The sequence below is a fragment of the Cherax quadricarinatus genome, unplaced genomic scaffold (genome assembly GCF_038502225.1).
Source record: "Cherax quadricarinatus isolate ZL_2023a unplaced genomic scaffold, ASM3850222v1 Contig70, whole genome shotgun sequence".
NCBI classification, from domain to species: Eukaryota; Metazoa; Arthropoda; class Malacostraca; order Decapoda; family Parastacidae; genus Cherax; species Cherax quadricarinatus.
This window is the reverse complement of record NW_027195096.1, coordinates 218,170-241,668: the sequence shown is the minus strand read 5'-3', so window position 1 is coordinate 241,668 and position 23,499 is coordinate 218,170. Positions and strand designations below refer to the sequence as shown.

Genomic DNA, 23,499 nt, shown 5'->3' with positions numbered 1-23,499 from the left:
CTATCCTTTGCAATTTTTCTTTAGAATCTCCCATAAGCACAGTATTATCAGCAAAAAGTAACTGTGACACTTCCCATTTTGTATTTAATTCCCCACCCCTCTCCCGAACACCTTAGCATTTACTTCTTTTACAACCCCATCTATAAATATATTAAACAACCATGGTGGCATTACACATCCCTGTCTAAGACCTACTTTTACCCGGAAATAGTCTCTCTCCCTTCTACACACCCTAACCTGAGCCTCACTATCCTCATAAAAACTCTTTACAGCATTTAGTAACTTGCCACCTATTCCATATACTTGTAACATCTGCCACATTGCTTCCCTATCCATTCTATTGTATGCCTTTTCTAAATCCATAAATGCTGCTCACATACATGCTTCAATGTAAACACTTGATCTACACATCCCCTACCCACTCTAAAACCTGCTTGCTCATCTGCAATTCTATATTCTGTCTTACCTCTAATTCTTTCAATAATAACCCTTCCGTACACTTTTCCTGGTATATTCAGTAAACTTATTCCTCTATAATTTTTACAATCACTTTTGTCCCCCTTCCCTTTATATAAAGGGACTACACACACACTCTGCCAATCCCTAGGTACCTTCCCCTCTTTCATACATTTTTTTTTTTTTTTTTTTTTTTTTTCAACAAGTCGGCCGTCTCCCACCGAGGCAGGGTGACATTTATTAAACAAAAATACTAACCATTCCAACACTGTGTTCCCCCTGTTTTTAACATTTCTGTCATGATCCCGTCAGTTCCAGCTGCTTTACCCCCTTTCATTCTACGTAATGCCTCATGCACCTCCCCCACACTTACATCCTGCTCTTCTTCACTTCTAAAAGATGGTATACCTCCTTGGCCAGTGCATGAAATAACTGCCTCCCTTTCTTGATCGACATTTAAAAGTTCCTCAAAATATTCTCGCCATCTACCCAAAACCTCCATTTCCCCATCTACTACCACCCCAGCTCTGTTTTTAACTGACAAATCCATTTGTTCCCTAGGCTTTCTTAACTCCAAAATTTTTTCTTATTTTCATTAAAATTTCTTGACAGTACCTCTCCCACTCTATCATCACTCTCTTCACCTATCTTTTACTCTCCATATACTCTTCTCTTCTTATAGCACTTCTTTGTAAATACCTCTCATAAGCTAACTTTTTCTCTTTTATCACACCCTTTACTTCATCATTCCACCAATCACTCCTCTTTCCTCCTGCACCCACCCTCCTATAACCACAAACTTCTGCCCCACTATCTAATACTGCATTTTTAAAACTATTCAAACTCTCTTCAACCCCCCCCCCCCTCCCTCACTACTCATACCTGCACCAGCCCACCTTTCTGCCAATAGTTGCTTATATTTCACCCAAACTTCCTCCTCCCTTAGTTTATACACTTTCACCTCCCTCTCACGTGTTGCCATTTTCCTCTTATCCCATCTACCTCTTACTCTAACTGTAGCTACAACTAGATAATGATCCGATATATCAGTTGCCCCTCTATAAATGTGTACATCCTGGAGCCTACTCATCAACCTTTTATCCACCAATACATAATCTAACAAACTACTTTCATTACGTGCTACATCATACCTTGTATATTTATTTATCCTCTTTTTCATAAAATATGTATTACTTATTACCAAACCTCTTTCTATACATAGCTCAATTAAAGGCTCCCCATTTTCATTTACCCCTGGCACCACAAATTTACCTATTACTACCTCCACAACATTTTTACCCACTTTAGCATTAAAATCCCCAACCACAAGTACTCTCACACTTGGTTCAAAATTCCCCATGCATTCACTCAACATTTCCCAAAATCTCTCTCTCTCCTCTATACTTCTGTCTTCCCCAGGTGCATATACACTTACTATAACCCACTTTTCACATCCAACCTTTATTTTACTCCACATAATCCTTGAATTAATACATTTATAGTCCCTCTTTTCCTGCCATAGCTTATCCTTCAACATTATTGCTACTCCTTCTTTAGCTCTAACTCTATTAGAAACCCCTGACCTAATCCCATTAATTCCTCTCCACTGAAACTCACCCACTCCCTTCAGCTTTGTTTCACTTAAAGCCAGGACATCCAGCTTCTTCTCATTCATAACATCCACAATCATCTCTTTCTTATCATTCGCACAACATCCACGCTCATTCAGACTTCCCACTTTGACAATTTTCTTTTCATTCTTTTTAGTAATTATTACAGGATAAGGGTTTACTAGCCCATTGTTCCCGGCATTTTAGTTGACTTTTACAACACACATGGCTTACGGAGGAAAGATTCTTATTCCACTTCCCCATGGATATAAAAGGAAAAGTAATTGGAACAAGAACCAAGTTAAAATCCAAGAAAACTCCAGATGAGTGTGTATAAATAAACGAGTAGTGTTGCCTAAGTGTAAGTAGAAGTAGCAAGATGTACCTGTAATCTTGCATATTTATGAGACACAAAAGACACCAGCAATCCTACCATCATGTAAACCAATTACAGGCTTTCATTTTACACTCGCTTGGCAGAATGGTAGTACCCCCCTGGGTGGTTGCTGTCTACTACCCTACTACATACAATATCAGCACATTTATGAACGTATTTTAGATCCACCAGCTGACGTGTATTAGACTCGTGACGACATTTGTTTACTCTTCAACATTGGCAAAAATTGAACATTTCTGCTACTTTGAGCTCAGTTTCAAGCCATTTTCACTACTAAAACGAATCAAAATCATCTCTATTCCTGTAATTTATATGTATTCCATTCTATCAAATGAGACCAAAACATTGCGAATACAACTGTAAAAAACATACGAAAAACACCACAGTGTTGCTGTTTTAATCCAGAATTACGGTTGCAGTTTTGTTTTTCTCTCATTATGGACTGAGTGCTGCAGGATTTGTTTTATGTGGTGCACACTTACCACATAGATGTGTTCTCTCGTATCTAGGCCCAAATTTACTGCTCACAGGTTATCTGAGTGAGCTGAGTTCATGGCGTAGATCTACAGTTTGAAACCTGACTTCAGAGCCGTAGATCTAGGACATGGACCCTGAAAGGGTTAAGGAATTAGGGAGTGATTAAAATCATAAAAAAATTGATTTTTCAAGCTGGTATGCACACAGAAAAGAAACATTTTAACATTTATTACAATTGGGTGAACAAAAATATGTTTCCAGTAAAGACAGTGTATGTAAGGCAGAGTTAGATATTGTGTACACATGTTTAAAAGGCTATAACTGTGACAGGGTGGATAGGGGGGCAATGTGGCAGATGTTGCAGGTGTATGGTGTAGGAGGTAGGTTACTGAAAGCAGTGAAGAGTTTTTACGAGGATAGTGAGGCTCAAGTTAGAGTATGTAGGAAAGAGGGAAATGATTTCCCAGTAAAAGTAGGCCTTAGACAAGGATGTGTGATGTCACCGTGGTTGTATAATATATTTATAGATGGGGTTGTAAGAGAAGTAAATGCGAGGGTCTTGACAAGAGGCGTGGAGTTAAAAGATAAAGAATCAAACATAAAGTGGGAGTTGTCACAGTTGCTTTTTGCTGATGACACTGTGCTCTTGGGAGATTCTGAAGAGAAGTTGCAGAGATTGGTGGATGAATTTGGTAGGGTGTGCAAAAGAAGAAAATTAAAAGTGAATACAGGAAAGAGTAAGGTTATGAGGATAACAAAAAGATTAGGTGATGTAAGATTGGATATCAGATTGGAGGGAGAGAGTATGGAGGAGGTGAATGTATTCAGATATTTGGGAGTGGACGTGTCAGCGGATGGGTCTATGAAAGATGAGGTGAATCATAGAATTGATGAGGGGAAAAGGGTGAGTGGTGCACTTAGGAGTCTGTGGAGACAAAGAACTTTGTCCTTGGAGGCAAAGAGGGGAATGTATGAGAGTATAGTTTTACCAACGCTCTTATATGGGTGTGAAGCATGGGTGATGAATGCTGCAGCGAGGATAAGGCTGGAGGCAGTGGAGATGTCATGTCTGAGGGCAATGTGTGGTGTGAATATAATGCAGAGAATTCGTAGTTTGGAAGTTAGGAGGAGGTGCGGGATTACCAAAACTGTTGTCCAGAGGGCTGAGGAAGGGTTGTTGAGGTGGTTCGGACATGTAGAGAGAATCGAGCGAAACAGAGTGACTTCAAGAGTGTATCAGTCTGTAGTGGAAGGAAGGCGGGGTAGGGGTCAGCCAAGGAAAGGTTGGAGGGAGGGGGTAAAGGAGGTTTTGTGTGCGAGGGGCTTGGACTTCCAGCAGGCATGTGTGAGCGTGTTTGATAGGAGTGAATGGAGACAAATGGTTTTTAATACTTGACGTGCTGTTGGAGTGTGAGCAAAGTAACATTTATGAAGGGGTTCAGGGAAACCGGCAGGCCGGACTTGAGTCCTGGAGATGGGAAGTACAGTGCCTGCACTCTGAAGGAGGGGTGTTAATGTTGCAGTTCAAAAACTGTAGTGTAAAGCACCCTTCTGGCAAGACAGTGATGGAGTGAATGATGGTGAAAGTTTTTCTTTTTCGGGCCACCCTGCCTTGGTGGGAATCGGCCAGTGTGATAATAAATAAATAAATAAACTGTGACCTAGTTCTTTGTTCAGAAACTTAGTAGGATTCATCCTGGTTTGTGTTAGATGTATATTTTACTTAAGTTTTACACCATTTAGATTTATATAATATATTTTTTGTTTCAGTGGAGGATATGTGACTGTGAATGGCGAGGTTAAACGAGTGACTACAGCAACTACAGCTGGACAAATTATAACTGGTCCTAGTGTGAGCAGTAATATGAGAAACAGTAGTACTAGCACTGGAACAGCAGTGATGGTAGGTACTATGACTGCTGCTCCCCATACTACTGAGTATATAGAAGAGGTTGTGGAGGCAGAGGGTGTTGTTATGGCTGCCTCACATAACGAACCACTTCTAAAACGACCCAGGATGGATGGGGATGGACCTCCTTATGAAGATGAGTAACTCTGGCTCTACCCTGTCTCCCCAACCCCATGACAGTCAAATGTTCTTAAGCCAGCTAGGCAGTGGTCGCCCAGCAACACAAGTCATAGTTCTCAGCCAACTAAAAATAGTGATCCCGTAATGAAGTCAGACAGGTGGTTCTCAGGATGAAATCCATTAGTTCATTAGAAGCTGTGAGTTAACCCAAGTTATGGTTTAAAGAAGATAATTACTTGCATCTCTGATACATAGAGACCCTAGAGTCTGTTACTGGGAAAATAGTGAAGTTTGAGATGTTCCTTCAGGGATTATTAAAAAATGATTTGTTTAAAGTTATAAACAATCTAGACATCTGGTAATGGTGCAAGACTGAAAGACTTGTGAAGTGGATACTACTGTAGTGCCTGTTATATGCCATAATTTGACAGCTCTTGGCAGGGAGGCCATGTACTCCATTAGTGGACATCAAATGACATGTCTTATCACAGCAATGTGAGAGAATAGAGGTTCCAAGGATCAGCTGTGCCTAGGTGTAAGTGTGTCACACCATTGAGACTATTGTCATGTACCTGAAGAGATTATGGAGGTTGCTTCAGAGGCGACTCGTGCAAATTAGTAAATGTTTGAATGACGTTTTAATGCATATTAGTTGCTCTGAAGTAGTTAATGACTGTTTAACAAATGTTCTGTTTAAAGTGCATTTTAAGTTTTGATAAAAGTGACAGCCATTTAAAGAAATGCTGACATGCATGTACACAATATTACTTGGCTTTTCTTCATGCCTACAACTGATTAGTTTTTTATCAACTTAGTTGACATGTTTATTGTGTAAAATGATAATATGAATGGTATATAATAGGGCATAGCCATATTAAATGTCAGTACTTCATTACTTTTCAGAATAAGTTTGGCCTCATGGCCTCGCTACCAAGTGTCACAGTGGAATGAATGAAATTAATGTTATTTTTTCCATGTATAATGCAGTACAAGTTTTTAGGTGATGTGAACATTAGTTTGATAAAATTATTATAAATATTTGGGGATCATTGATAATGGGCCACATGGAGAATTAATTGTTCAAAAAATTAAATTGAAAAATAATTGCATTTTAATTTTTATTTTTATGTACATTGGTGAAATGTGTGGGAGTAGTGAAACCTCTGCCATATATGTACAGTATCTCGAGTGTTTAACTCTGCCTGTGAGAGCAGAGATTGTTTCTCTAGAAACTTTGTATTAAAGATGAGTAGTATAGTATAAGATGGAACTCCCTTATTTTTTCTTTGTCTGAGAGGCTATATATGGTTTGTAAATGATATAATGCTATACTTGTATGGAGAGGGACAGTGTCATATTAAAAGAAGTGTTAGAAGGAACACTTCCTTTTCTTTCTTGTACATAAAGAACAAATGTAGAACTAGATTTTTCAGAATTAACATGTCGCATCAAAATGTTAGCTCCTACTTGTGGGGAATATTTATATTTTAATTGTCATCTTCAAATGTTACAATGATTCCACCCTTTGTTGTGGCAGTGAAGGGTCTTAATTTAGTTGTTAAGTGTCAGAGTCCTCTATGGTGGCATTCACATACGGCAAGTGATAATGCCATAGTCAGAAAAAATGGTGTAAATATAGTTACTGGTTAGTTATTTTCTCAAATGTGGCAGGTGGCAATAGTTTATATGAATATCCTGGAATCATCACATGCAGCAATCAGATAAAACCTCTTAGTATTTTTGCATATATTTCTATTATATTATCTATACTGTAACAAATATGAATTGAAAATATTTATACTAATATTAAATTGTTTACTATAACAAGAAACATTGTTATTATTCAGAATAAACTTGTGGGGGCTGAGTATTCTTAAATTGGACAAACAATTATATTTTAATATTTGTATATGAGAAGATTGCAACTTATGATGACTCTGGGTGTCACTGGGTTATTACAGCCTATGCCACAACAATTGTCATTATATTGTCATTTCCTTTCTGTGCAAATGGAGCCAATAGGTGAAATAGTGATGAAAGTTTTGTAGGGACTTGTAAAAAACAAATTCTATGCCTGTACTATAGAAGAGGTAATTCGTTCCAGTTTGCAACAGTTGTAAGCTATACAACAAATACCTATTACAGATTTAAATAAATACACAAACTTGTTCCATTTATGCACCTTATGTTTGATTTCTTAAAAATTGGTTACCAAAGAATCTATTAAATATATGAAGAATGTAAAGGCTCCATCAGTGTTAGCTTCTGTAAAAACAAAAAAAAAAACTGATCCTCTCTAGAAACACTCTTATTTTAGTTTTTTCTCTCCTGTGATAGGAAATAGTATAGCCTGTATCATTCTTTGTGTCCTGACAAAATAATTGTGAAACACACTTTATTTTATATGTTCCCAGTTTCAATTTCTTACCCATTAGACCTATGATATCCATATTTGCTTAATGCTTTTGGTATGTCATTTACCAAATGTAGCCAAGTATTGCAACTCCTGATTGCTAGCCAGTTTTGTCTTGCTTATAAATGAATCATAAGATGATCTTGTTCTAGGTTTTGTTTATAGAGAGAGAAATTCAAAGCAATGACAGCCCCAGTGTTTCAAGGAAATATGGTGTGTTTGATTATGTGTGCTTTTTTTTTTTTTTGACCTTTCATTATGCTGTGAAGCTATTTATAGACAAGGCAATAACATTACAATACTGCTGGAACGAGAGGATGTGCAACCCATTTTCACATAGATTGTTGAAGAAAAATAATCCTGTTGTCTGGCCAGTAGTACCCAGTCGTGCTGGGTCCTATCAAGAGCTCTTATCTTTACAACTTGAAAGATTTTGAGAAACTGTATTGATTTTACTTGCTGGTAGTTGGTTCAAATATCTGATAAGATGGGTTTTATACTTGTTAGTAGTGTTTCCACCTGGCAAGCATGTGGGCTAGATACCAGGCTGAGGTGCCAAGCATAACTCGAGGGAGAAATGGATTTGCACAGTTGTAGTGTTGTTCTATGATAGTGGATTGGTTTATCCAGAAGATTATAATAGTTATATTAAAATTGTGGGTGATACCCTTGATAAATATTCAAGTTTTTTGGTGAATTTTATGAGGTACAAAGTTCTTTGTATTCTGTTAGCTGTAAGCCAATTAAGTGTAGAGGCACAGCATTTTAAGAACATTTTTTCAGTAAATGTGCATGTCAAATGCAAGTTCATCAAACAACATGAGTATTACCAAGGAGATCCTCAAATATTAGTGGAAAACTAGTCGTCCAGGATGACTTCAATGAAAAGTCTAAAGATTCCTCATTATTGATGGCTTCCCCAAATCCTTAATACTCCTGACATTCAGGAGGAATTGTCCTTCCTTTCTCACCTTTCCCTTTCCCAGTTACTTCAGCCACCAACCCACAAACTCTACCCTGCCTTGATATCATAGTGATTCGTATGTACAACTAATAGAAGCAGAGTGAAAATAAACCTATTAACTCAGAATATGCAGTTTAATTATTAAATTCATCCCTCAAGGGAGATTGCTTGATGTCAGTGAGGGGCTCATGGTCCAAAGAATCTTGACTTGTCCCCTTGGATCAAACCAAATTTGCCTCCCAGTCTCCAGGCACTAACTCCTCTAGGTTTGGTGTTTCCAACCCCTCCCTCCCATGAATGAAATCAAATCCATTATCCACTTAAAATTGGTCTCCCCTTCATGCTGGTGAAAGTCTTTCCTCTCTCTCAGATCAAATCTGATTACCTCCTGGTCCTCACCCACTACATATTATCTTATGGATTTAGTGCTAATCCATGAATTATATTCACACTAAACCTGTAGAGGTTATGCAATGCCTATGTATGTAATATTGATGCACTCAGTGTAAAATGAATTATTAAAATAAATAAATTTTTATTGAATCTTTGTGAATACAGTATAATTTTATTAAATCTAAAATTGGAGAGATGGCATGTAGCCAAAACAACAGCAGAAATTAACAAATACTCTACCTGCATAACTGGGTTTTTCAAGTCGACACAAAATGGCACATGGCAAGATTTATTAAACCAGTATGAGGCCGAATGCGAGATTAGTACATGATGAGGAGGGTGGGTAAGCACTGCTGGACACCTACTGGGTAAAGCGAGTGCTGCAGGAGGCCTATTGGGTACATGCCTCATTTTTGTGCATGGGACTATTTGTAGATACATTTTGTTTTTGTAGTATAGGTTCAGCTATTCTCGCTCTTCTCAATACTAGTGTGCAGATCATGGGCAGCTTCCAGGCATTTTTGTTTTGCATGTTTTTTCCCTAAGTACTAAGCTTATTTCCACAATGTTATTCATGGACAAAAATGTACATCTAACATAGACATTACTCATGTTCTACAAACATAGTGGTGTTCTGTTTTCTTGCTACCAGACTAGAACATCTCGCCTATACATGTCCTGCCACAGGTTTGGCAAGATATGGTGTAGACATCTGTGCTGTTAGGGTACAAGATTTATATCTAGCAAGGCCTTTAATGGTGCTCTTATGTCATGACTGCAACTCTCTGAGCTACTCTTGGAAAAGTTGCAAACAAAAATGATCTTGCATATTACTTTTCACACAGTGGCCTAACTGCTAAGCAAGACACACTCATGGGCTTTTTCCTGAAATCAACACGAATTGCAGCTCCAAATATCTTTAAAGAATGTTTCTTAAAACCAATGATGCTTATGTTTCACATGCACATCAGAAATTGCTGAAAATAAGCACACACAGTAGTCACCACGCAGAATGAAAAAAAAAAAAATTAGCCTTGTCATCCCATTACATTACACTGGAATAAACTGCATCAACTCTAGGAGTAACACAGGAGTTGCTGTCATAAAATGAGCACCATTTGAGACCTTACCAGACTACAGTTCAACCGCTTGGATGATGGCAGTGCATGAGTTTACACCGTACCTTGCAGAATCTAACAGAAAAGTGTGGGCAAGACATCTTACAGTCTTGCAATTAGGTTACAGGAACTCCTGATGTTAAGGAAGATGCTAAGTTAGCACTAGGAGACAGACAAAACATGACAAAAATGCTTCTAAGCTATTCTAATTCTTAATTATTCTTCTACAAGAACAATCCATAAATGGTCCCATGCATAAAGATGTAATACCCTGCAGTGCTCCCTAGCCTACTCAGGCTACACACAATACAGTATCACTCACTGCTCACAGTGATCTCACATGTCCCCTCCCAACAACTCATTTGCTCATGCTTGACCTCATAGTAATATTAATATTCTTGTACGTGTCATTTTGTATCGATTCAAAAATGTATAGATGAAGCTTTCAATAAAAAATTTTGCTCTGCATATATATATGCATATTTCAACCAAATCTAGTTAACATTAACAAACCCATGAGAGCATTTTTGTGAATATAATAAATGTAGTACGTATATACAATATGCTAAACCAGATCAACTGTAAATATAATAATGAAGTTAATCTGCAGTTTCCCAGCTACTGTTTACAAATATTGTAATTGCTTGAATGACCACAAATTTTAAGCAATTATGTTAATCTTGTGCAATATTTAAATACAGATCCATGAAGTATTAATGCATGAAATACTTAATTCTTAGGTTTACAATTATCAATTCTGGGATACTGCTACATACAGTAACAAGTGAATAGCAAGTCATAAGAAATATGATAAATATTTTGGCAATGATAAGCACCTATTGTAAGAATTAAAAAGCACAGCCATTTGAATTTGCTGATCTACAAACAGTTTAGATGCTTCTGCAACCTATAATTATACAGATCTACCTTAGTAAATCAGGCATAGTTTCTTTGTGAAAATGTGTTGACCTCTATTCTCTCGTAGTTTTAAACTCTCCCCATCCGTGGAAGCAGCGGGAAAACTTCTTGGACTCCTTACCTTTAAAAGTGCACAGCAACTTTCGGGGAAGTTCAGGTTGCTTCACTCTCAGATTCTGAACATATACCTGCAATAAAGAAAAGCTGGCATTATATTAATTATGTCTGACAGAACATATTGTATCTATGTTGGGTGTTTTGATAGTGCTGGTGGTTTTTAATTTTTTTTTTTTTTTTTTTTTTGCCAAGAGCTCTAAATGATCTTCCAAATCAAAGTGCTCTACAAAACTGATAATTTCCTTCCTTATCAGAAAATACATGAACTCAAATTACAAAGCTGTAGCATTTAGTTTAAGGGATGAGGGCAGGGAAGGAGGATAGGGGGGTATTCAAAGCTGTTTTTAAGTTCTCTCTATGACACTGGAAGATTTTTTTCTTCAGGGTTAGTGCCTTGATGCCAGTGAAGAGCTCTTGATCCTAGTAACTGCATCTACTATACCCTTCTTTTCCTTGACTCTAAACATGATTACCTCCCATTCTCCAGAGGTTGAACTCCCTATAGGCTTACCACTTTCCCACAAAACTACTAATATTCTATGCCACAGCTGGCCACATGACCCTTCACACAATACACACTGCCTCAACAGCCATAAACAGTGCATATGCCATTTCCCACAATTACCAGTTGTGCACTCGGATTTGAACTATTCCTCAGTAAACCATCAGACGACACGCCATTACATGCCAGATTCTGTTGACCAACATTATTAGATGGTCTTTGATGGGTCATGCCACACATTTACTTTCTTAAAGGGAAGCTTTCATGCAAGGAGGACGATGTTAGTTGGGCCATGCGACCTGCTGGATAATAATAGTTTTTTCCTACATCAAAAGTAAGTGCAAGTACATATTCTATACCACCCAGAATAAGTCTGGCACTTGTCTTTTAATATAATACAGCCTCTCCTCACTTAACAATAGAGTTCCATTCCTAGGACAACATCGGTAAACGAATTTGTCGCTAAGCAAGGAACCTACTATAATGGTAGTGGGTTTGTGTCAACCGTCTTTGATATTTTTAATGTCACCACTGCACCAGTTATAACATTTTTAGTATATTTTTAAATGTTTATACAGTAGCATACTGTATACTGTAATAGAGAAAATCAGCTCTAATATACATGTACATTATTTAGGTATGCACACTGGTCAGAGAGCCCTTCACCAGTTAATGAGTACGTCACTAAGTGAGGTAAGACTGTACAGTAATTAAAAGTATGTCAGGTGCTGTGCAATCTGAAAAAGATATTCCCATATTGCATAATTCCTGTGCCCTGTGACTTGCTGCATATGACTGGAGCAGATGGTGGCATAAGTTTGTAATGCATTTAAATATTGGCATTGAAGATTTTAGGTAAATCAGAAGAGGCATTTACAAGCCTGTTTTTTTTGCCATCTTCCACCAAGGTAAGGTGACCCAAAAAGAAACACAGGTTGTTATGTGGGAAAAATGGCAAAATAGGAGACGCACAGTGCATGTCTAATTCAAACTTTCGAAACAGATCAACATTCTAAAATACACAAGCACATTCAAGTTCTCTACAATCTTCTAATAAAACAAATATATTGTGATGTTTAATTATTATTATTATATAAAATCAAAACGAAGTGCTAAACCTACAAGGGTCATACAGCGCAGCAGGGCAGGGAAGGGTGCAGGGGTATTAGGTAGCAAGAGGGAGATGAATTATTATTAGGTCATGGAGTGCAGTGGGGGCAGGGAATAGTGCAGGAGTAGAGGGTAGCAAGAGAATGAGGTAGAAAGGGCTGTGAGGCATACTAGAGGCATCATCAGAGTTTGTGCAACAAATTAGTTGCTGTCAAAAAGTCAACAGGAGAGTCTGGGTTAAAGGAGGGTCCATCAGCAAGAAGGGAGGGTACAGTAAGGACAGTAGAGTGGTGATGATGTTGGAGGTAAATTCTGTGTGCTCAATGAGATAGTGGGCAGTCCAACAGAATATGGCTAACAGAAACTGGAACCTGACAATTCTCACAGAGTGGAACAGGGCACCTCTCCATGAGATACCCGTAAGACAAGTGTGGCCAATGCGAAGATGGGAGAGAGTAGTCTCTCAACCTCAACACTGATGACAAGGAGACAGGCAGAAACCTATACTTGGTTTAATAGAATGTAATTTGTTATGTAGCAGATCAGGCCAACATTGTTGCCAATGGATGCAAATGAAACACCTCTATATGTAACTGGGAGGTCATGTACTGCTGACTGCACAGCAGTGTCTGCCTGTTCATTGCCCTGTACGTCAACATGACTGGGGACCCAACAAAAAACAATACATTTGCGCTTGCTAGAGATACAGTGTAACCAAAGTTGGATACGAAGAACCAGGGGATGAGGTGTATCAAATTTTCTTATAGCCTGTAAAGCACTAAGGGAGTCTGAATGACCACAAATGGTGACACAGGCATGAATGCAATACGGCTAAGTGCTACGAGAATGGCACACAAATTCAGCTGTAAAAATGCTAGCCGAGAATAAATGCCCTCGCATGACGCTGTCTGGAAACACTGCTGCAAATCCGACGCTGTCAGAAGACTTGGAACCATTGATGTACACTGCGATAGCATGAGAATGAGAGCGGAAGTGGTTAAGAGAATGAGAGCGAGAAGCCACCGGAGGCAGTTGAGCTTTCACACATGGCAGTGGGAAAGAACAAAGGGGTAGGGAAAAGTGAGATGCTACATGAACATAGAAAGGTGGTAACTGAAGAGAAGACAAGCAAATGTAGGCAAACAGAAAATGGACAGAGTAAATGGGCGACGAACAAACAAACAATGTCTACTAACATCAATGACTATCCTATATATGGAAGAATTGCAGAAGTCATGAGAGTGAACATAATCGCGAAGGCAATGAGCATCACAGCGATTGGCCAAAGATGGAATATTCACCTCTGCAAAGAGGCTCTCAACTGGTGAAGAGCAACAAGCACTGAGACATAAACGTAATCCCTGGTAATGGATGGAATTAAGGCTAGAAGAGTTGCAGGAGAGGCTGCTGAATATATTTGGTCGCCATAATCGAGTTTCAATAAAATTAGGGCCAAATATAGTTGAAGGAAAGTTCAATGATCAGCCCCCCATTAAAGATGAGTGAGGGTTTTAAGGAGGTTCAGCTGGCTATGACAAGTTGCCTTTAAGGAAGTAATGCGAGGTTTCCAGGATAACCGACGGTCAAACAGAAGGCTGAGAAATCTGACTGTATCACGTTCTGAGATACACGAGCCATATAGGTACAATGGATGATAAGAGACAACAGAATCTCTAGTGAAAGTAATTTGGTGAGTTTTAGTACTAGAAAATTTAAACCCATGAGTAGTGGTCCAATTGGAAACATGGTTGACTGCATGCTGGAGAGAAACAGCAATGAGGTGAAAGTTAGCGCCTGCACAAGCTATAGCAAAGTCATCAACATAGAGTGATGACCAAATATTAGGTGGAAGAATAGATGCCAGATCATTTATAGCAAGGAGAAAAGTGTGCTCAGAACACATTCCTTGGGGGACACCTTCAGCTTGGACAAAGTCCAGGGAAATCATATTATTAACCCAAACATGGAAATGACTCTCATTTAAGAAGTTAAGGAAAAATGGTAGATTGCCTCAGAGGCCTAAGGAGTGGGCCTGAGCCAAGATGTTACATGTACCTCCATGTTGTGTCATATGCTTTCTGAAGGTCAAAAAAGACTGCAATAACTAAATGGTCATTGGCAAAGGCATTACAAACATACGTATCCAAGCGTAGTAAGGGGTCAATAGTAGAATGACCCTTACGAAAGCCATATTGACTAGTGGAGAGACTACTGTGTGTCCTAAATACCACATCAAACGTCTATTTATCAGACATTCCATCACCTTGCAAATGGCACTGTTAAGAGTAATGGGATGATAGTGAGAAGCATCATGTCCCGTAGTATCCAGTTTGCGGAAAGAGAGAACAATGGCAGATTTCCACAGCTGAGGAAGAACTCCTTGCAACCAAATAAGATTAAAGAGTGATAAGAGGACAGCAAGGACTGACTGATGTAAATGCTGGAGCATACGAATATGAATGCCGTCGGGCCCAGCTGCCAATAACCGGCAAGTGGAGAGTGTTACGTCCAGTTCCAGAAGTGTAAAAGGCACATTTATAAGATTCTTCTCTAATAGAAGAAAAATTTAAGGGCTCTAACTCTCTGGCAGACTTTGAGGAAAAAAAACAAGGGGCATAGATGGAGCCCCAGAGAGATATGGACAAGATAACCAATTTCAGTGGCAATGTCAAGAGGGTTTGCTAGAGCAACACCAGAAATCCGAATAACGGGAGCCAGGTCGGGAGAGTATTTACCCCTCAGTTTCCGTACTTTTTTCCAGACTGCACTTGTAGAGGAAGCCAAAGTAACGACAGAAACAATCCTGCCAGCAAGTGCAATTAGCGTCACAGATGACACCGGTTGACCGCTCTCTTCTGCCCATCAATGGTCTAGTCTCCTCAATATATTGGGATGATATTGGAGATGGAAGGAGGAGGGTGAGTAAAGATTGAGGCGATGATGGAATGTACCAAGTAGGGGGACAACAAAAGGGTAGAGGGAACTGGAGAAGAACTTAGAGAAGACAAAATGAAATGAACTGTAACTGTAGACTGAACAGCTTGATCCGAGTCAAAATAAAAAATAAAGTACTTTCCCCAGTACAAACAGAAAAACAGGCAACATAGACTAGAGCTCAGAAAACAGTTGGGTACAGGTAAGGGGCTGCAATAAGTTTAGCATTTTTAGAAGCAAGACAATAAACACCTACTAACAACATTCATCAAATAGGAAAAGCTATGAATAAACAGCCCATACGGAATCTCACACATGGGTTTACTGCACTTTTGTGAATAAAGTAGAAATAAAGCATGATTTGATACAAGGCTTCCCCTCACACACTGTGTCACTGCATTCTTGAAACTTTTTCGTAAATCAAGTGTTTGTAACTCGAAAGCTGCAAAAGCTGTACTTAAAATTAAAACACTGCCCAAATAATGCCTTGTTTTTCAATCTTCTTTATTTATGCTTTTTTTTTACTTTACCAAAGCTGTCTCCCACCAATGTCGGGCGACTCAAAAAAGAAATCATTCATTTAATAGCTGCCTGCCATTAGTATGTTGACATAACCATTCAAATCACTCTCTGAACTACAACATCCCCATCCACCCATCCATCACCTTCAGAGTCCACACCCTGTATCTCTCTCCTTCAGGACTTAAGCCCATTATCACTCTCAAACCGGTAAATTACTAAAAAAGTACTGCATCATTTAGTAAATTACCTGAGCAGATTTTAAGAGCCAGCTTAATTTCAACATCTGATGCTTTGGACCCCAGCCAGAGGAAGACCTGGTTCCCATCATCCAGAATCATCGTGTCATCATCAGCCAGATCATCCTAGATAAAGAAATTAAAAAAATTTCAATGCATGAAAGCAAAAGTTTGCCATATTATCTCTTGCACTGCAATGTATAATACAGTACTCAAAAAATTGTAAAAAATGTAGTAATTCTTAAGTAAGAATACTGAAAATCAAAAAGTTATAAAGTAATTTTTTGCAGAATGAAAATATGTATGTATATATGGGGAATCAAATACAAAATGGGAAGTGACACAGTTACTTTTTGCTAATGATACTGTCCTTATGAGAGATTCTAAAGAAAAGTTGCAAGGGTTAGTGGACGAGTTTGGGAAAATGCGTAAAGGAAGAAAGTTGAAAGTGAACCTAGAAAAGAGTAAGGTGATGAGGGTATCAAATGATTTAGACAAAGAAAAATTGGATATCAAATTGGAGAGGAGGAGTATGGAAGAAGTGAATGTTTTCAGATAGTATTTGGGAGTTGATGTGTCAGCAGATGGATGTATGAAGGATGAGGTTAACCATAGAACTGATGAAGGAAGAAAAGTGAGTGGTGCATTGAGGTATATGTGGAGACAAAAAAAATTATCTATGGAGGCATAGAAGGGAATGTATGAAAGTATAGTGGTACCAACATTCTTATATGGGTGTGAAGTTTGGGTTGTAAATGCTGCAGCAAGGAGGTGGTTGGAGGTAGTGATGTCCTGTCCTAGGGCAATGTGTGGTGTAAATATTATGCAGAGAATTTGGAGTGTGGAAATTAGGAGAAGGTGTGGAGTTAATAAAAGTATTAGTCAGGGGCTGAAGAGGGGTTGTTGAGGTGGTTTGATCATTTAGAGAGAATGGATCAAAGTAGAATGACACGGAGAGCATATAAATTTCTAGGGGAAGGAAGGCGGGGTAGGGATTGTCCTCGAAAAGGTTGGAGGGAGGGGGTAAAGGAGGTTTTGTGGGCGAGGGGCTTGGACTTCCAGCAAGCATGCATGAGCATGTTAGATAGAAGTGAATGGAGATGAATGGTATTTGGGACCTGATGAGCTGTTGGAGTGTGAGCAGAGTAATATTTAGTGAAGGGATTCAGGGAAACCAGTTATTTTTATATAGCTGGACTTGAGGCCTGGAAATGGGAAGTACAATGCCTGCACTTTAAAGGAGGGGTTTGGGATATTGGCAGTTTGGAGGGATATGTTGTGTATCTTTATACGTATGTGATTCTAAACTGTTGTGTTCTGGGCACTTCTGCAAAAACAGTGATTATGTATGAGTGAGGTGAAAGTGTTGAATGATTCAATTCAATTCAAAGTTTATTCTCTATAAGGATTACAATGCTGAGTTTACAGAATTTGGTTATTGTGTGGTTTACATGTACTAAAATAATAATTACAGAGTGTACCACTAGAACACTTAGCATGGCTAGGCATTTCATGCAGACTTAAATTAAATCTTAAGTTTAAAATATTACAAAATTATGAGGTAAGTTGGTATTATGGCTAAGTGACTAAATACTAGTTTGTGAGTTTAGCAATGTGAATGCTTTTGTTTTGGCACTATACATAGTTTCAGTATTGGAGTATCACAGGCCAACTTATGACTAGTTAAGATTCATTATTTTGAGATTGAGATTGATATTTCTGTTTATGGTCAAATGGGTGAGTGAGTGTAAGTGTTAACCACCAGGTGGTATTCGTGTAATTAGTTGACAGGGTGTATCAGGGAGATAAGATGTTTTCTGATGGTAGTTTTGAAGGTGATGAATGTGTCTGCAGTTTTAGAATTTTCAGGTAGGGTGTTCCAGATTTTAGGGCCTTTGACATACAGGTCTCCCTCAACATTCGTGAGGGTTAGGGGATCAAGAGCCTCGCAAATGTTGAAAAACCGTGAATGTTTGGTGCCCCAATATATTGTAGGGAAATATATTACAATACTGCTTCCTTAACTTGTTGAACCATGAATAATCATAAAATACATGAAAACGTCGTAAATTGTACTAATATACATGTTATGCTTTAATAACGTATGTTATTTAATAACATGTATGTTATTAAATACCACAGACTCCACCACTGCGAGTCCCTACTACCCTCCCTCCGACCCCCGCAACTGGCAGCCAGCCCTCCCACCACTCAGTGTGGTGAGTGTTTTGTTTGTTCATTATTTGCTATTAAACTACAGTATAAATAATGTAAACCCATTCATGACTGCATATTGGAATGGCTATTAGGAAAGGTATTAGACGGTGACATCATGTGTTTACTCTTGAACACTGCAAAGAATCGAACATTTCTGCTATTGCTAATAATAACAATAGTAATAATAATAATAATAAATACGATATAATTGAAGAAGGAAATTGTACAAAAATACGAGGGAGTGGTTGACACATCGTCAGTGTGACTTTGTTTATGCTGGAGTGAACATTAGTCTCCCTGCTCTTCCAAACATTTCACAATAATCCAGCAGTTGAGGCAGTGGTATTTAATAACATATATGTTATAAATAATAATAGTACATGTTATTATTAATAACATGTATTATTATTAACATGTATGTATTTAATAACATATATGTTATAAATAATAATAGTACATATTATTAATAACATGTATTATTATTAACATGTATGTTATTAAATACTATTGCCTCAATCACTGACTCACTACTCCAGTCACACTCAATCTATAGCACCAAACACAATGAATTATTGTGAAATGTTTGAAGAGCAGGAGACTAATGTTCACTCCAGCATAAACAAAGTCACACTGACGATGTGTCAACCACTCCTCGTATTTTTGTACAATTTCCTTCTTCAATTATATCATATTTATTATTATTTTATTATTATCATTATTATTATTACTATTATTATTATTAGCTGTAGTAGAAATGTTTAATTCTTTGCAGTGTTCAAGAGTAAACACATGATGTCACCGTCTAATACCTTTCCTAATAGCCATTCCAATATTCAGTCATGAATGGGTTTACATTATTTATACTGTAGTTTAATAGCAAATAATGAACAAAAAAACACTCACCACACTGAGTGGTGGGAGGGCTGGCTGCCAGTTGCGGGGTCGGAGGAGGGTAGTAGGGACTGCAGGTGCGGAAACTTAAACATGATTTGGCTGGGAATTTGGTGGCTGGAATTTGGCAGTTGGGAATTCCAATGTGAGCCCTGTGAAAGTTGAAAACGGAATGTTGAGGAGACCTGTACATTGAATTTTTGTAAAGGCTTAGTGGACACGGGAATGTCAGAGATGTTTGTTCTGTGTTGTGCCTGGGGTTCTGTCGTAACTATCAAGAAAGCGCTTTAGGTCAAGGTATATTGGTCCTGTAGATGTAGATTGCACAGTAGTAAGTGTGGATGTACTGAACAGGAGTAAGTTTAGATCTATGAAGAGTGGGGGTGTTGCTGGATGGATTTAGTGAAGTGAAAGTAGTTTTGCTTGGGATTTTCTTTATTAATACTTGCCTCAGTGGGATGATGACTTGTTGAAAAATATATATATATATATATATATATATATATATATATATATATATATATATATATATATATATATATATATATATATATATATATATTTCAACAAGTCATGTCTCTCCCATCGAGCAGGGTGACCCAAAAAGAAAGAAAATCCTCAAAAGAAAAATACATTCATCATCATTCAACATTTCACCACACTCACACATTATCACTGCTTTTGCAGAGGTGCTCAGAATACAACAGTTTAGAAGCATATATCGTATAAAGATACACAGTATATCTCTCCAAACTGCCAATATTGGAGTTTGGTATATTTTGTATATATGTGTGTGTGTGTGTGTGTGTGTGTGTGTGTGTGTGTGTGTGTGTGTGTGTGTGTGTGTGTGGTGGTGTGTGTGGTATATATATATATATATATATATATATATATATATATATATATATATATATATATATATATATATATATATATATATATATATATATAGGAGTGTACTCACCTCTAGAACTGTTATAGGACCCTCATCCTCAGAGAAAAGACATCTTTCTTCAGGAAACTCAATATTCTCCTAAATTTTTTGAGAATTTTCCTCTTTCATACATTTATTAAACAAAAATACTAACCATTTAACACTGTGTCCCCTGTTTTTAACATTTCTGTCATGATCCCGTCAGTTCAGCTGCTTTACCCCTTTCATTCTACGTAATGCCTCATGCACCTCCCCCACACCCATCCTGCTCTTCTTCACTTCTAAGATGGTATTTATACCTCCTTGGCCAGTGCATGAAATATCACCTCCCCTTTCTTGATAGAGCATTTAAAAGTTCTCAAAATATTCTCGCCATCTACCCAAAACCTCCATTTCCCCATCTACTACCACCCCAGCTCTGTTTTTAACTGACAAATCCATTTGTTCCCTAGGCTTTCTTAACTCCCAAAATTTTTCTTATTTTCATTAAAATTTCTTGACAGTACCTCTCCTCTATCATCCTCTCTTCACTATCTTTTACTCTCCATATACTCTTCTCTTCTTATAGCACTTCTTTGTAAATACCTCTCATAAGCTAACTTTTCTCTTTTATGCACCCCCTTTACTTCATCATTCCTGTCCTCTCTCTTTCCTCCTGCCCACCTCCTATAACCACAAACTTCTGCCACTATCCTAATACTGCATTTTTAAAACTATTCAAACTCTCTTCAGCCCCCTCTCCCCTCACTACTCATACCTGCACCAGCCCACCTTTCTGCCAATAGTTGCTTATATTTCACCCAGGCTTCCTCCTCCTTAGTTTATACACTTTCACCTCCCTCTCCACGTGTTGATTTTCCTCTTATCCCATCACCTCTTACTCTAACTGTAGCACAACTAGATGATCCGATATATCAGTTGCCCTCTATAAATGTGTACATCCTGGAGCCTACTCATCAACAGCACATCCACCAATACATAATCTAACAAACTACTTTCATTCGTGCTACATCATACCTTGTATATTTATTTATCCTCTTTTCATAAAATATGTATTACTTATTACCAAACCTCTTTTATACATAGCTCAATTAAGGCTCCCCATTTTCATTACCCCTGGCACCTGATTACCTATTACTACCTCCACAACATTTTACCCACTTTAGCATTAAAATCCCCAACCACAAGTACTCTCACACTTGGTTCAAAATTCCCCAGCCATTCACTCAACATTTCCCAAAATCTCTCTCTCTCCTCTATACTTCTGTCTTCCCCAGGTGCATATACACTTACTATATTATACTACATCAACGCTATTTCACTCCACATAATCCTTGAATTAATACATTTATAGTCCCTCTTTTCCTGCCATAGCTTATCCTTCAACATTATTGCTACTCCTTCTTTAGCTCTAACTCTATTAGAAGCCCTGACCTAATCCATTAATTCCTCTCCACTGAAACTCACCCACTCCCTTCAGCTTTGTTTCACTTAAAGCCAGGACATCAGCTTCTTCTCATTCATAACATCCACAATCATCTCTTTCTTATCATTCGCACAACATCACGCTCTGATCAGACTTCCCACTTTGATAATTTCTTTCATTCTTTTTAGTAATTATTACAGGATAAGGGTTTACTAGCCATTGTTCCCGGCATTTTAGTTGACTTTTAACACACATAATACGGAGGAAAGATTCTTATTCCACTTCCCATGGATATAAAGGAAAAGTAGTGGAACAAGAACCAAGAAGTTAAAATCAAGAAAACTCAGATGAGTGTGTATAAATAAGCAGTAGTGTTGCCTAAAAGTGTAAGTAGAAGTAGCAAGATGTACCTGTAAATCTTACATATTTATGAGACACAAAAAGACACCAACAATCCTACCATCATGTAAACCAATTACAGGCTTTCATTTACTCGCTTGGCAGATGGTGGTACCCCTGGGTGGTTGCTGTCTACTACCTACTACGCTGCAATATCCAGCACATTTATGAGCGTATTTTAGATCCACTAGCTAGCGTGTATTAGACTTCAAGTGGCGACATTTGTTTACTCTTCAACATTGGCAAGTGAACATTTCTGCTACTTTGAGCTCAGTTTCAAGCCATTTCACTACTAAGCGAATCAGAAATCATCTCTATTCCTGCTTAATTTATATATATTCCCATTCTATCAAATGAGACCAAAAACATTGCGAATACAACTGTAAAAAACATCGAAAAACACCACAGTGTTGCTGTTTTTAATATCCAAATTACAGTTTGCAGTTTTGTTTTCTCTCATTATGGACTGATGCTGCAGAGTTTGTTTTATGTGGTGCACACTTACCACATAGATGTGTGTTCTCTCATTATCTAGGCCCAAATTTACTGCTCTGGGTTATCTACAAATTGACTGAGTTCCTTCAGCGTAGATCTACAGTTTGAAACCTGACTTCAGAACCGTAGATCTAGGACATGGACCCTGAAAAGGGTTAAGAAAATTGGGGAGTGATTAAAATCATAAAAAATTGATTTTCAAGCTGGTATGCACACAGAAAGAAACATTTTAACATTTTATTACAATTGGGTGAACAAAAATATGTTTCCGGTAAGACAGTGTGTAAGGCAGGATTAGATATTGTGTACACACATGTTTAAAAGCTATAACTGTGACGGGGTGGATGAGAGGCAATGTGGCAGATGTTGCAGGTGTATGGTGTAGGAGGTAGGTTACTGAGAAAGCAGTGAAGAGTTTTCTGCGAGGATAGTGAGGCTCAAGTTAGGTATGTAGGGAAGGAAATGATTTCCCAGTAAAAGTAGGCCTTAGACAAGGATGTGTGTGATGTCACCGTGGTTGTATAATATATTTATAGATGGGGTTGTAAGAGAAGTAAATGCAAGGGTCTTGACAAGAGCGTGGAGTTAAAGATAAAGAATCAAACATAAAGTGGGGTTGTCACAGTTGCTTTTTGCTGATGACACTATTGCTCTTGGGAGATTCTGAAGAAGTTGCAGAGATTGGTGGATGAATTTGGTAGGGTGTGCAAAGAAAGAAAATTAAAAGTGAATACAGGAAAGAGTAAGGTTATGAGGATAATAAAAGATTAGGTGATGTAAGGTGGATATCAGATTGGAGGAGAGTATGGAGGAGGTAGTGTATTCAGATATTTGGGAGTGGACGTGTCAGCGGATAGGTCTATGAAAGATGAGGTGAATCATAGAGGTGATGAGGAAAAGGGAGTGCAGTGGTGCATAGGAGTCTGTAAGGACAAGAACTT

General features: G+C 38.1%; 1 protein-coding gene and 1 long non-coding RNA gene across 6 annotated transcripts in view; one reads left to right on the top strand and one right to left on the bottom strand.

Annotated features, from left to right (window-relative positions):
- The window catches only part of LOC128687655 (forkhead box K), a 116,456-nt gene extending 107,984 nt beyond the window's left edge, over positions 1-8,472 (top strand). For all 5 annotated transcript variants that reach the window (XM_053775227.2, XM_053775230.2, XM_053775229.2 and 2 more), the window contains exon 10: positions 4,711-8,472. In XM_053775227.2, the coding sequence (XP_053631202.1) occupies positions 4,711-4,993 (283 nt within the window). In that variant the 3' untranslated portion in view covers positions 4,994-8,472. The remainder of the gene's footprint in view (positions 1-4,710) is intronic.
- Positions 8,473-8,869: 397 nt separating this feature from the next.
- LOC138851193 (uncharacterized) lies at positions 8,870-16,521 on the bottom strand. Its single transcript, XR_011391048.1, has 2 exons — positions 16,208-16,521; positions 8,870-10,963 (listed from the first exon to the last, which is right to left on the bottom strand). It is a non-coding gene; the product is annotated as an uncharacterized lncRNA (long non-coding RNA).
- Positions 16,522-23,499: the final 6,978 nt, after the last annotated feature.